We start from the raw sequence: 13,971 nt of genomic DNA on the forward strand, positions 1-13,971 counted from the left end.
CTCATTACAAAGCCCAAAGTCCTGGCTTTCGTCATTTGTTGTATTTCTATTAGGAAATTTGTCAATCAACTGGCAAGTGATGTCCATAATGTCTTCGCCTAATCTTACAAGGGAAGTGCATTTTACTGATGCCAGAAATCTTTAATTCATAATTTCTGAGTCAATCATGGTCGAGATGTTTCATTGTTCTTTAGGTGAAAACCCGAAAGAGCGCCTCGAAAAAAGAAAGAAAAAACAAAGAACAAAGAAAAAAGAAAAAGAAAAAAAGAAAAAAGGAAGAAAAGAAAAGAAAAGAAGAAAAAACAAAACAAGAAGCAAAAATGGTGGGGGCAACCTTGGTGAAAATCCGAAAGGGCGCCAAGGTAGGGTTTTTGCAACGAGCGAGCACGAGGAGGAACAGCTGGTGACTTGGTTCATTTGGATTTCTCCTCATTTTTGTCATACTTCTGCCAATATTGAACTCCAGAACAAAGATATCCAGAGAATTGAAAATGACATCTGTTGGCCAAAACTGTGTCGCTTTGTAAAAATATTTTTTTCCAAATACATTCTTATGAAACTCATTTTTCCTCAATTGCTTGTATTCATGGCATTTTGTAGGATTAAGCACAGTTGGTTGTGTTTTACATTTTTTTGCATATTCATTCCTGCATGACATGTGAAGTTACCTTGTATACATCATTTTTTGTCATTGAATTTGGGTGAATAACAATCCCCGTGGTTTATTCGAAGCATACTTGGATTCAGTCATCTCTTGAAAAGGGTTAAAATTCAAAGCCAGTTACGCAGGCTTCATAATATGGCAAAATGCATACTCGGTCAGTCTGGGAAAAGCAGAAACGTTTGGAAGCGACAAATCCAATTAAGTCAGATGCCGCAGCAAAAGTTGGCAAAGGCATCAAAAGACTCATGTTTACACGATTCTCAAGGCAAACCGGATCAAATGATGGTGGCAAGTCCATTATTTCTTCTTTTCTTGCAGGAATGTTTGCATTTACAAACGAAAACAACCACTCTCCTTTTCACACCTAAATCGATGTCAGAAAAAACTCCCCCGTAAGCAAAGACGAAGCGATAATGTTACTTGCAAAGCTTGATCATAAGAAACAACATCAGCTATCACTTCAGCCATAGAGATCAAAATCTCCCTCTTGGTACAAAAGTTTGAACTACTCCCAGGTAAAAACTCAATTCATTGTTTAAATTTCCCCAGTGAAATCCCATTTACATTTCTGTTTGGGTCTATCCCATTTACATTTCTGTCCGGGTCTATTCCGTGGGTCTATCCCATTTACATTTTCGTCCGGGTCTATCCCATTTACATTTCTTTTTGGGTCTATCCCATTTAAATTTCTGTTCGGGTCTATCCCGTGGGTCTATCCCATTTACATTTTCGTCCGGATCTATCCCGTGGGTCTATCCCATTTACATTTCTGTTTGGGTCTATCCCATTTACATTTCTGTTTGGGTCTATCCCATTTAAATTTCTGTCCGGGTCTATCCCATTTAAATTTCTGTCCGAGTCTATCCCATTTATATTTCAATTCGGGTCTATCCCGTGGGTCTATCCCATTTACATTTCTGTTTGGGTCTATCCCATTTACATTTCTGTCCGGGTCTATCCCGTGGGTCTATCCCATTTAAACTTTGTTCGGGCCAGTCCCATGATTTTAAATTTTATTCGGGTCAGTCCCATGATTTTAAATATTATTCGGGCCAGTCCCATGATTTTAAATTTTATTCGGGCCAGCCCCATGATTTTAAATTTTATTCGGGTCAGTCCCATGATTTTAAATATTATTTGGGTCAATCCCATGAGTTTAAATTTATTCGGGTCAGTCCCATGATTTTATGTTTATTCGGGTCAGTCCCTATCGTTCGAGTCATTCATAGCCAAATAACACAGGTAAGTATTTGGTGTCTACTTCTTTGTCTCAAATTTTTTCAAAATTCAGACAAAGAGGGGCAAACTGTAGACACCAAATTTTTGGTTTTTGAATTCTATTTATTTTATTAGTTTAATTTTAGATTTATTTGTTTCAATTTTAGGTTTATTTTGGTTGTTTCCTGTTTCATGTCTTTTATTGTATTTTAATTAGTTTGTGAGCATTTGTTTTAATTAATTTTAAAAAAAAGGATACGCGACATGCAAGCTGCATTTTTTCGCAGCTTGCAAAGAGGGGCTCGGGCAGCCCTTGGCTGCAATTTTTGGGAGAGAAAGCTGATGATTCCAGGTGGCTAGACACTTGGCTAAAAGGAGGGCCGTGGGATGAAGGGTTTGGGGGGTTTTGGCATTTAGCAGCAGCCGACAGAAAGAAAAATCTGGGGAGTAAGAGAGGGATCGGGAGAAACTTCAGAAAAAAAAAAGAAAAGAAAAAGGCTACGGGTAAAAGCAAGAAGAGGTTTTTTGACGGCAAAAGAGGAGAGCAGCGTGAGGTTCTAGGAACAGAGAGAAAAAAAAACAACGGCTGAGGAAGTTAACCAAGGGAGATAGAGTGAGGAAGAGAGGGTGACGGCTGAGAGGAAAAAGGGACAGCGGAGGAAGTAAGGAACTCAGATGGTGGTCGACTAGATAGGAAGAAAGGCAAGAACAGAGGGCAAAGAAACTAAGGGAAAACAGAGTAGATTGAGAAATAGTGAGAGAGAGAGAGAGATACGGTTGAGAAAGTCATCAACAAAGGAAAAGAAAAAGCAAGGATTCTCCAATACTGCTGCCGCTGATCTGCCTGAGCGTTGTTTTCCGGAGACCAGCGCCCTTTTTTTTGAGTTTCTCACGGCTGATTTATTTCACCAACGTTTGCAGGTGATTCTAGCCTTTCTTGCTGTCTTTTTTCATACCATTTGGGAAGATCTGGGTTTCATTGCATGAATTTCTTCTTTGTGCACGCCATGTTTTGTTCTCCTGTCTTCGTGGTTTCCTCTCTGGTTTTGGCTATATCCCTGTTCGGTAATTCGTTTTGGCTATATCTTCGTGTTTGAATCGTGTTTGTTATAGGTCATGGAACCCAGGATATAGAAATCATTTCTAGTTTCCTTTAGCCGATGGTTTAATCTTCAGATTTGCCGAAAAGGAAATTGTAGAAATTTTTTCAGATTTCTGCAGGCCTTTTTCCTCTAAATTTCGTATTTAAATATGAGAAAGTTCTTGTGTTTTTAAAGGGGAGAATGTGCGGTTATGTTGTAACTTTGATTCATGTTTCGTTGATTGAAGTTATCAGTGGTGTTCGAATGAGCAAAAACCAGAAAAAACTGCAGAAAACTTTCAGTTTTATGATTTTTTGTCGTGTTTGGATTCCTAAAGCTTCCTTGATTGCTGTTTCTTTGGTGTTTTTGCGATGTTGACAATGGATTTTAGCAATAAAAGGCTTAGATAACATGGGTTTTGTTGGTTTGGAAATTGGGTAGGAATTGCTGGTCTCGAATTTTGCATATTTGAGCAGCCATTTCACGTTGCCTTTCTGCACTTTGTGTCCGAGAGTGTCTGATTGAGTGCCTCCCCTCTCCTCTGCTTCATATTCTTTCATTTCAGGTTTTGGACAAATAGGGAACTGCATTAAATCATTTCCTTGGTGTGTTAAAAGTGTATAAGAAACTAAAAGCTGTCTGCATTTTCTTCACCATTTTCTTTCTCGAAACAGCCGCTGGGTTGAGCTTCTTTTTGTATGTTTAAATGCTAAGATCCAGCGGGGTTTTGGTTTAGATCAATGTTTTGATGTTTGTTTGAGTTTGTTTCCGTTCGAAGTTGTGTTTTGAGGCTAAGATCCGTGCTTGAAAAATGAAAGTTGGTAGCTAGTTTATTGCAGAATTTTCTTAGCAGCTGCCGAGAGTTTTTGCAGAAGCTTCCACCGTAGTTTTGCATGAATTAGTTGCAGAAATTTGCAGCAAGAAATCTGATCCTATGGCCACTCTCTGCTTTGTTTCATTTCGTTTTGCATGATTAGTTTTTGCGCATGATGATGGTCTTAAGGAAGCTAATAAATGTCGAGTTTAAAGCCTTGTTTAAGATGTTTGGGTGACTAGTGAGAAGCATTTGCAGAAACATAGCGACCAGAAATGAAGAAAGCTATTCGTATGCATGCATGGAAAAATTCTGAGTTTTGCATTTTGACCCTCCAAGTCTCCCTTTGTTGCACTGTGGCCCAATTACATTCCAATTTCTTGCGATTCAGTCCAAAGTTGATTGCAATTTGAACCGTCATTTGGCCATTTATTATTTTGAGATCCTTGAAGTTCCTAAAATGTCTTAATTGGCCTTGATGGATTGGTTAATGGTTGCTTTTGGGTCCTAAAATGCAATTTAAACCACTCATTGACACTTATTTACTCTTGGACCCTTGAAATTCCATAATGTATTGATCGGACTTGAGAGATTCTTTGTGACGCCCGAAAGAATGAGTGCGAGAACCCGGAAATTTTCTAAGTTTCTAGGGTTTATTTTATTGATCGCCCGCCTTTTCGACATTTTCTTTATTAGAAAATTTCCCCAGATAATTTTTATTGAGTGAATATAGTGTTTAGATGATTTTCCTAGTACCGGTTAGTTTTTGAGAAATTAAGAGCGTATACCGGACGTGGGACCCGCTAGTGCGGTAAATGCAATATATTTTTGATAACTTATTGGAGTTTTGTATTAAGTGATATTATTTTACAAGGTGCTAAGAGATAATTAGAGATTACTTAGATGGTTTAATCTTGGAGAGACAAAAGGATGAGATTAAAATCCTAGAGGACCATTTGTCACCTAACTATTGGACCTTGACTTTGACTTGGACTTGTCTTAAGCTTTACTAAACCAAATTTTGACCCAATTTCTTCCATTTTTATTGTCTTGGCTGAAATTTTTGGTGAGGAAAGAACAAGAGAGAGTTTCTTCAACTTCAACTTCAATTCTTGCTCAAATCTTGAGTTCCAACCGATTAAATTGCAAATCACTCCATAAAACTTGCTAGCTAAGGAAGATTGAAGCTATTGGTGGAGTTGTTTTGGAAGAAAAATCCCTATGCCATCACCTTTCTTGATATTCCAAGGTATCATGTCTAGCCATCCTTTCTTTGTTCTTGATTTTGTTAAATTAATGACTTGTGATAGCTAAAGAGATGTTTTTGTGGAAGATTAGCACTTGAATGCATGAATTCCAGTTTAGGGTTTCAATTTTTTTCTCTATTCTGCCCGTTTCTGTTTGACCCGGTTAGAGGCCGAATTGGCCTTAGCACAAAACATGAAAGTTGTAGAGAATGATGGTTTCTAGTTACCTGTAAATTTTCAGCTCAATCTGAGCTCGGTATCCTATAAAAAGACCAAAATACCCCTGCTATCCTGTTTCTATCCGAGAATAGTAATCAGCTTTGGTAATTGGGTAGTTTGACTGGGAATACTACCGATTTGGTTGTTGATGTCTTCTTAAGAATTATAGCCTTGTATCTTAGCTTTCAAATGGCTTTGGAATCACTTGAATTGGAGTGGTATATGCTGAGATAAGTCGGAAATACCCAGACTGGTCTAGGTAGGAGTTCAGCGAACAGGGTTGTCTTTTTGCCCAAACTGATCATGACTTTTCACCATGATCCTTACCGAATTAGATTTTGGCCAAAACATCAAAATTGTAGCAAATGGTATAAACTAGTTGCCTACAAAATTTCAACTTGATCTGACCACTGTAGCATGTGAAATGACGGAAATACCATTGACTGTCCATGAAACCTGTTTCGCGCCCAGAATTCTGTTTTCGTGTAGTTTTCCATTTTTGATCATGAAAATGCATGATTTGTCCTTGGAGGTCTTCATAAGAAATGTAGGGTTGTGTTTTAGCTTCGAAACACCATAAGATACACTTCAGTCGGACTTCGGTAGCCTGAGTTATTGCTATTTAACAATTGTGCAGTTAGCCAACCTGTTTGTGAGATTCTGGTTTCGTATATTTCAATTTTGACTTAGATACATTGCAAACTGGACCGAGTGACCTTCTGGAATATTGTTGCTCTATCTCTTAGCTTCGAAACGGTGTATCTTACACCTCCATCCGATAATCGTAGTGCCAATGGTGCCAAAACCGCTAAATGACATCAAATCTGTTTTCGGGTTTAGGGCTTGGATTCGGACAAGATAATGGTATATGACGGACGGGTTCTGAGCCGTGGAAGTGAGTGACCCTAAACTGTTTCCAAAGTTACTTATGAACCGCTTCTTGTACTATTTACTTGATTGCATATCATGAGTGCTTGCATGTGGCCCATGACATCATTTGGCTTAAATGAGTACTTGGAATTCGGTTACTGAACACCAACGTCTCCACCTCTGTGTACTATTCATCTGGAGCAAATGGCTTCCCCTTTGACTGTTTACTGTTAAATGTTTGTTTGGAGCGTTGGGTGTTTAAGTACAACGATTTCACTGGCTCACGAGAGCAATAAATGTACATTTGATCTTGGAATCATGACATCACTGAAATGAACGACTGCGAAACTGATTTGCTTACTGATTTTATTGGTTACTCGCTGAGCTTTTAGCTCACCCCCAAAAATGTTTTATTTCCCTCCACAGGGCTCGAGACGAAGGAAGTGCTTGTAGCAGGTATTCATGTGACCGGATGGATTATCTCATGTATGGTTTGAGTTTTGGATTTCATCTTGTGTAATAGTTGTTATTAGGGATTGTATGAACGTTTGGACTTGAGCGGGTTTGTGATATGTAATTCTTCGAAAGTTTGATGGATATTTGATTTTTATATTGTAATTTAATTGAGGACTGTAGTGAACGACTGAGTTCCGGCGAGAGTTGGGCAGGCGGCCCGCCGAACCCTTTGGTTCGCCTTAGGGAGAGGTGGGGCTGTCACATTCTTAATGTATGCAAATGAGTCATTAGTAGTGTTTATTTCATTGGTAATTTATCTTTCTTGGTAACCGCGCCATTATTGGATTACATTTTGAGATGGATTGGATGATTGATTGGTCTAACTTGTTTTGTTTGATTATGTTTTACTATTAAATTGATGAGTTAATCCTTTGCTTTGATGGTTTTAGCCCAAGTTATCCATTTCTTTGGTGACTATAGCCAAGTTAAGTTTTGTTCACTTTATTAGCACCACAAAAGGGGGAGGTATAATTTCTTTTATCCTTTTTTGTCTCTCCTATGTGATCCAACGTGCTACGTGAGAATTGCATATCTACTTGCTTTACTAGTTTTTCCTTAATTCTTTTATCTCATTTACTCTTGCTTTTCGTTAAGTTTTTCTTTTATGGGGTACACCTCTTGGCTTGTAATAGATAGGGCTTGGTGAGCATCTTGTCCATTCTTCCCCTTCCCCTTTTGTTTTAGTTAGCGAATGTAATAGGCTCATTAGCTTGGTTGCATGCCTATGTGTTATATGTTACTTGCTTTATTAGGTTCTTGCATCTAGTCGAGCATGCTAAAGTGTTATGTGCTATGTGTTTATGAGTGTTTGGCATGTCTACTTGCTTTCTATAGTCGTACTTGAATGTGATGGATGAATGCACGTCACCACACTAGTCCAATGCTAGTTGTGGCTCATTATTCCGTTAGGAATTCATAGAAAGGGCTAGTCCAACGCTAGACCCAATAGGCCGTCCCCCTTTCGTTAGTGCATACTTGCATGTTCACTACATTTCATGCATTTTTCTTAGTTTTTATCATTTGGCATGCTCCTCCAATCCTTTTCCCCTCGTTTTAGGCTTTTGGCATCCTCATGCTAGTTATAGGGTACATTTGCTTGAGAGTCCCCTTTCGGTAAGGGAAACGAGCGAGTGTGGCTGGAAAATAGCCTTAGCACGCTAGTTCTTCCTTCTAATCAAAGGGAAAATTAAAATCGTGAAGCTAGGAATCATTCCCGTGCCCGATTTGATGCATTCCCTTAGGGTCATACACTTGCATTTTTTTATATCACCTCCTCACTCTTTTAGCCACATTTTCTCACTACTTAGATTTTTCTCAATCCATTTTCTCACCACCTTTTTCCTATCCCTCATTTATTTTTCTACCTCACAAATGGCACTCAAATTGCACTTATACGTATCTAATATCCTATTTTCATTCATTTGCACACACAAACACCTTTATTTTCTCACACTTGCACACTTGCACTTGAGTCCTCACTTGCATTAATCATGATTTCCATGAGAGCTTTCCTTATTGGCCACCACAATTCATGTGGTTGGGACCTAAAAGCCTCATGAGAAACATTTTAGGTTTAGGATTGCTTTTTTCTTTCCTTTTCGCATCCATTAGTCATATCCAACATGCGATACATACCTTGGGTAGAAAAATTAGGAAAAGTGGGGCTAAGTCACGCAACTAGCTTTGACTAGGATAAGGGAGTGCCTTAGGCGTTGCCTTTGCCTTCTCCTTTATCAAATGTGACCCCCGATCCCTTTCTTTGGTTACGTAGTCCTAAAATTTTTTAAAAGGGTTTATTTACTTTTTTTCGTTCAAAAACAAAAATCATTTTTGGGTGACTTGGTACACCCCAACTCTATACCAAGTGGCGACTCCATTTTTCTATTCAAAAACCCTTTTGAACTTGGTTTGGCCAAACCGTCGCATTTCACAATCCCACGGCCTTTATTTTCACTTTCACACGTTCACACACATATCTCACACACACCACACACACCCATCAAAAGTGGGGCGCGACACACACGTTCACATACATATCCTACACACTACTTTCACCACATTCAAAAAGTGGGGCGCGACACTATCAATGAGAATTTCTGCTTTTTCATTCGCTTACAGGTTTGAAATTGGGATTTTACCCCAAAGGTATCGCACCATGTTAGGCCTACCCTTGGCACAAAAAGGACTCCCCAATAGGACATGCATCCGAGTTACTCTAATCATTATTAACTCCTGTCTTTTTCCTTTTCTTTTCCTTTTTCTTCCTTTTTAACAACAGTCGATCGAGATGGGCATCTAATAGGGGTTTCCTACGTTCTCAGGTAGTAAATTGCAAATATAGCTACCCGAAGAAACCCCATTATCACCTAATCACGTAGCTGAGCTTCGAGAGAAAGTGTAAACATGAGTACCCATCCAGAACCATCTGATAGGCCCGTAACGACATCATCAACTGATTTGGCGAATCTGGGAGCTCAGCTGAATGAAGTTCTCAACCGATTTAATGAGCTAAGCATTGAAGTGATGGCCCAACGGCGCGTAATCGATCAATTGGTAGCTAGTGGTGCTAGCGGTGAACAACATGAGCCCTTACCCCCTGGCCAATCTGAACCTCAACCCATATTCTTACCTTATACTCAAACCTCTGTTACTTCACAAGTCATAAACCCGCCTGAGGAAGCCTTTACTCATCCCACTCATGGCCCACAACCTAATTATGCACCTCACATCCAAACTAACCCTCCTCATGTCTAAATTCCCCAAAATTATCCGTCAATTACTATGAGCATGCCATTCGAATCACAGGGACCTCATTATTACTCCACTGCTAAGCCATTCACCCTAGATTCCGCCGCTCAAGGGAAGTTGAAGCCGGGGAGTCATCCGCACCAGTGGACAAGAATTTACTAAAGAGATTAGATCGGTTTGAGGAGTTTATAAGGAAAAGCCAAGGTGTGAGCAAGCAAGGAGGTCTAGACTACAACGACCTATGCCTGTTTCCAGATATGCAATTGCCGGTGGGTTTCAAAGCACCTAAATTTACCAAGTACGATGGAACGGGGAATCCCAAGACTCACCTTCGAATGTTTGCAAACAAGCTAGGGAGACCAATAGACGATGAGAATCTGCCAGTACGCTTATTTCCCGAGAGTCTAGAAGGCGACGTGTTGGATTGGTATTCAAATTTGAAGCCTGAGGATATGAGGTCATGGATGGATTTGTCAACTGCTTTTGTAAGGCAGTATGAATACAATTGCGAGCTTGCCCCGACGAGAACCACATTGGAGGGGACCAAGAGGAAACCATCGGAGGACCATAAGACGTATGAGAAGAGATGGAGGAAATTGGCCGCCAAGGTGGAGCCCCCCATGTCTGAAAATGAGATTGTCCGAACGTTTATCAAAGCTCGTGATCCGCCCTACTTTAAGGAGATTTTTCGAATGACTGGGTGTTCCTTTGCTGAGATTGTCAATAAATTGGAAAAGTATGATGAATTTATCAGAGCAGGAAAAATTGTTAATGTTTCAGTTTTAAAGTCACAGTTGGAAGCCATGCAGAGTCAGAGTAGCAGTAGTAAGAAGTCCCAGTTTAAGAAGAAAGACGAGGAAATTTCTTTTGTTTGGAACCAAGGTTCTTTTTCTCGGCCTACATACCAACAAAATCCCGCCTACTCACCCCGTTAGTTATACCAACCACGCCCTCGACCTGTTTACATTACCATAATCAACCACCCCCCATCCTCGACCAAATTACCCAGACACACCGTCAACGCCATTTCACATTTCCCCACCAAACTTCCAAATTAGACCGCGCCCCCCTTTCAACCCAAGACCTATTCCACCCCCCAACCCAAGTTACCACTATCAACAAACCAGTGACACCCAAAATCCAACCCCATACCGAACCTTCACCAATTTAGGTCGGCCCGTTGACCAATTGTATGAGCAATTGAAAGCTGCTGGGAAAATTGCCACCGTGCCCCCTAAGACCTATTCCAAAGGATTTCCCATTGGTTATAATCCTCAGTCATTTTGTGCTTACCATTCGGGAGCCCCTGGACATTCAACTGCCAATTGCTGGGCGCTTAAGCATGAACTTCAAGACATGATTGAATCCGGAGACATAGTCCTGAGGAGGAGGGAGGAACAAGGTCCAAATGTTAGCAAAAATCCTCTTCCTACACACAAGGACACCGTGGGAGTTATTACTATTGATGAAGAGATTGAGGAAGCTACACAATTTATTATAGATGAAGCTGAGACAGTAAGGGTCATTGAAGAACCATTCATATTAGAGGAAGAAACTTATGAAGTCAAGAAAAATGCCGGTCCGTTTATTCTGGAAATGGTGTCTTTCGAATGTGAGCCTTCGGAGCTGGTGGTACTTGAATTGCCTGAGCAACCTCCTATCCTTAATCCGCAAGAGGTCCCATGGAATTATAGCGAGCCCACGCTATTAATTGGAGGAGAAAAGGTGCCCAGAAAGGAAGTGGACGCTATTACTAGATCTAGAAGAATCATAGGGGAACCCATAGTTGATGAGCCCTCAAAAGCGAAAGAACATGCTGTTCCGACAAAACCAATTGTGACTGATGATGAGGCCTTCAATTTCCTTAAGATGCTGAAGAAAAGTGAGTATAAGGTGGTCGAGCAATTGGACAAGATGCCCGCTCAAGTTTCTATATTGAATTTGCTTCTAACCTCGGAACTTCATCGAGAAGCTTTACTCAAGGTCTTAACTGAGGCTCAAGTGCCTAAGAATATTCCTGTGGATAAATTCACTCAGATAGTCAAACATGTTTTGGCTTCAAATCAAATTTCTTTTTCTGATGAAGATTTGACTCCGGATGGGATTGGACACAATAAAGCATTGTATATCTTAGTCCGTTGTAATGGGAAGTTATTGCCAAGGGTCTTGATAGACAATGGATCTGCTCTTAATATCTATCCTTGGAACACTTTAGTTAAGTTGGGATTTTAGGAAGCTAAACTTCGGCAGTCTGCCATTGTGGTGAGAGGATTTGATGGCGCAAAAAGGGAATCAAAGGGGGAAGTGGATTTAGTGCTGGAAATCGGACCTGCCCAGTTTCAAGTTATGTGCCAAGTTATGGACTTCTCAAGTGTTTATAATGCTCTTCTCGGACGGCCTTGGATTCATACTTCAGGCGCTATACCTTCTTCACTCCATCAAATGTTGAGATTTGTGGTGAATGGCCAGTTGATTATGATATTTGCTGAGGAAGATTGCACTATGATCGTTAATCCAGCATTGGAAGATAATGGCGACAGAAAAGCTCTGGTTTCCCATCACCATGTAGTTGACATTGTTTCGGTGGGTAGGGCATCCAAGGACAAGGCGGCAGTGGAAATGAATTTACCTGAATCCAGCATTATGATGGCCAAAGAGCTGATTCGAGGAGGTTATGAAATAGGCAAGGGCCTTGGGCGTAACCTACAAGGGGTCTTGGAGCCAATAGAACTTCAAGGAAAGAAGGATACCTTCGGATTAGGGTTTCAACCTACGGCCAAGGATAAGAAAGAAATGATGAATCGTAAGAGGGCAGAGAAGGAAGGAAAGCAACTTATCATGAGCATCCCACCGTTGTACTGCATTTTTCCTTATCCATCGAAGGTGATTAGACCTGAAGTGGACCCGATCGAGGCGGTGGATGTTGGATTATCTGAGCTATTTGTGGGGGTTGTTGCTGAGGAGGAGCCATTGGAGGATCCAAGATTTCCAGAGGTGCCTATTGAAGCAATGAAGAACTGGACCAGTGGTCTCCTTCCCTCCTGCAGGGAATTTCGGTAAATTAGGGGGGTTGCCTTTGGTCGACACGAGACAAATTGTTCACATTGCTTATCTTTTGTCTTTCAAGTTTGTAAATAGTTTTGAATCAAGTGTTTTCCAATGCAAATCTTACATTAAATTTCTTGTTAAGAAGCATGTCATGATGTTATCCTTTACTCTAAATTTCAATGAAATGCACAGTGTTTATTTTTCCAAAATTGTTTTAACTTACTTACTATAGTATTTATTTTATTCTTTTTCAGATGGCCAAAAATAAAACACATTGACCCTTTGGATATCACTATTTTAGAATTTGATGATTGTGATCTCGATATCCCTCACGACTTTGAAATTTTGGAATCCAAAATTCAAGACGAGAGCAATAGCGAGGAAGAATATGAGTCTTTATTAAAGGATCTTGAACAATATGAGGAGAAATCCAAACCGAACTTAGAAGAAACATAAGTTGTTAATATTGGCACTGAGACTGAGGTTAAGGAGATAAAAATTAGCATTCATTTGAATAAGAAACAGAGAAAAGAAATGCTCGAGTTTTTGACCATGTTTCAAGATGTGTTTGTCAGGTCCTATGATGATATGCCTGGAATTTCAACAGATATAGTGGTCCACCGATTACCGACTGATCCGAATTTTCCACCAGTAAAGCAAAAACCTCGCAAGTTTAAGCCAGACATGAGCCTCAAAATTAAGGAGCAAATCGAGAAGTAGCTCAATGCTAGAATTATTATGGTGTCTCATTATCCCATTTGGCTTTCAAACCCTGTACCTGTTCCAAAGAAAAGTGGAGAAGTGCGAGTATGTGTCGATTACAGGGATCTTAATAAAGCCAGCCCGAAAGATGATTTTCCGTTGCCGAACATTCATATTCTTCTAGACAATACCGCAGGGCATTAGATTGAATCATTTGCTGACTGTTTCGCTGGATATCACCAGATCTTAATGGCAGAGGAAGACAGGGAGAAAACTGCTTTTATCACGCCCTGGGGGACATTTTGCTACCGAGTAATGCCGTTTGGATTGAAAAATGCCGGCGCCACTTATCAAAGGACTATGACCACCCTGTTCCACGATATGATTCATAAGGAGATGGAGGTTTATGTGGACGATATCATTATCAAATCCGAGAGAGCGGAGGATCACTTGGTTGACTTGGAAAGGTTATTTGAAAGATTGAGAAAATATGATTTGAAACTAAACCCTGCAAAGTGTGCATTCGGGGCACCTGCCGGAAAGTTATTGGGATTCATTGTCAGTAAGAAGGGTATAGAGATAGACCCGGCAAAAATTAAAGCCATTCGTGAGATGCCGGTGCCAAGAACGCAAAAGGACGTGAAGAGTTTTTTAAGGAAGATTAATTTTATTGGGAGATTCATGGCTCAGTTGACCCACACATGTGAGCCTCTGTTCAAGTTATTGAAGAAAAATGCGCCACTGCATTGGAGTGAAGAGTGCCAGCAGGCGTTTGATAAAATTAAAGACTACTTGTTGCACCCCCCAGTTTTAGTGCCACCCAAACCCGGGTGACCTTTGATC

The 13,971-nt window shown here is 40.3% G+C and overlaps 1 protein-coding gene and 1 long non-coding RNA gene across 2 annotated transcripts; both read left to right on the forward strand.

Moving 5' to 3' along the window:
• Positions 1 to 2,350: 2,350 nt before the first annotated feature.
• Positions 2,351 to 6,899, forward strand: LOC140014406 (uncharacterized). Its single transcript, XR_011821184.1, has 2 exons — positions 2,351 to 2,803; positions 6,541 to 6,899. It is a non-coding gene; the product is annotated as an uncharacterized lncRNA (long non-coding RNA).
• Positions 6,900 to 9,033: 2,134 nt separating this feature from the next.
• On the forward strand, positions 9,034 to 13,962 carry LOC140014117 (uncharacterized). Its single transcript, XM_072064517.1, has 6 exons — positions 9,034 to 9,202; positions 9,463 to 10,260; positions 10,550 to 11,541; positions 11,611 to 12,434; positions 13,002 to 13,077; positions 13,372 to 13,962. Exons 1-6 carry the CDS (start codon positions 9,034 to 9,036, stop codon positions 13,960 to 13,962), a joined length of 3,450 nt encoding a protein of 1,149 aa, XP_071920618.1.
• Positions 13,963 to 13,971: the final 9 nt, after the last annotated feature.

The sequence above is a fragment of the Coffea arabica genome, chromosome 9c, assembly GCF_036785885.1.
Source record: "Coffea arabica cultivar ET-39 chromosome 9c, Coffea Arabica ET-39 HiFi, whole genome shotgun sequence".
Taxonomy (NCBI): Eukaryota; Viridiplantae; Streptophyta; class Magnoliopsida; order Gentianales; family Rubiaceae; genus Coffea; species Coffea arabica.

Excerpts from the sequence above, each read along its gene's own strand:
- LOC140014117 (XM_072064517.1), top strand. The coding sequence starts at position 9,034 with ATGAGTACCCATCCAGAACCATCTGATAGGCCCGTAACGACATCATCA. Across the intron at positions 12,435-13,001 it reads CCCTCCTGCAGGGAATTTCG|GTCCTATGATGATATGCCTG; the intron begins GTAAATTAGGGG and ends TGTGTTTGTCAG. Across the intron at positions 13,078-13,371 it reads CTGATCCGAATTTTCCACCA|ATCTTAATGGCAGAGGAAGA; the intron begins GTAAAGCAAAAA and ends GGATATCACCAG.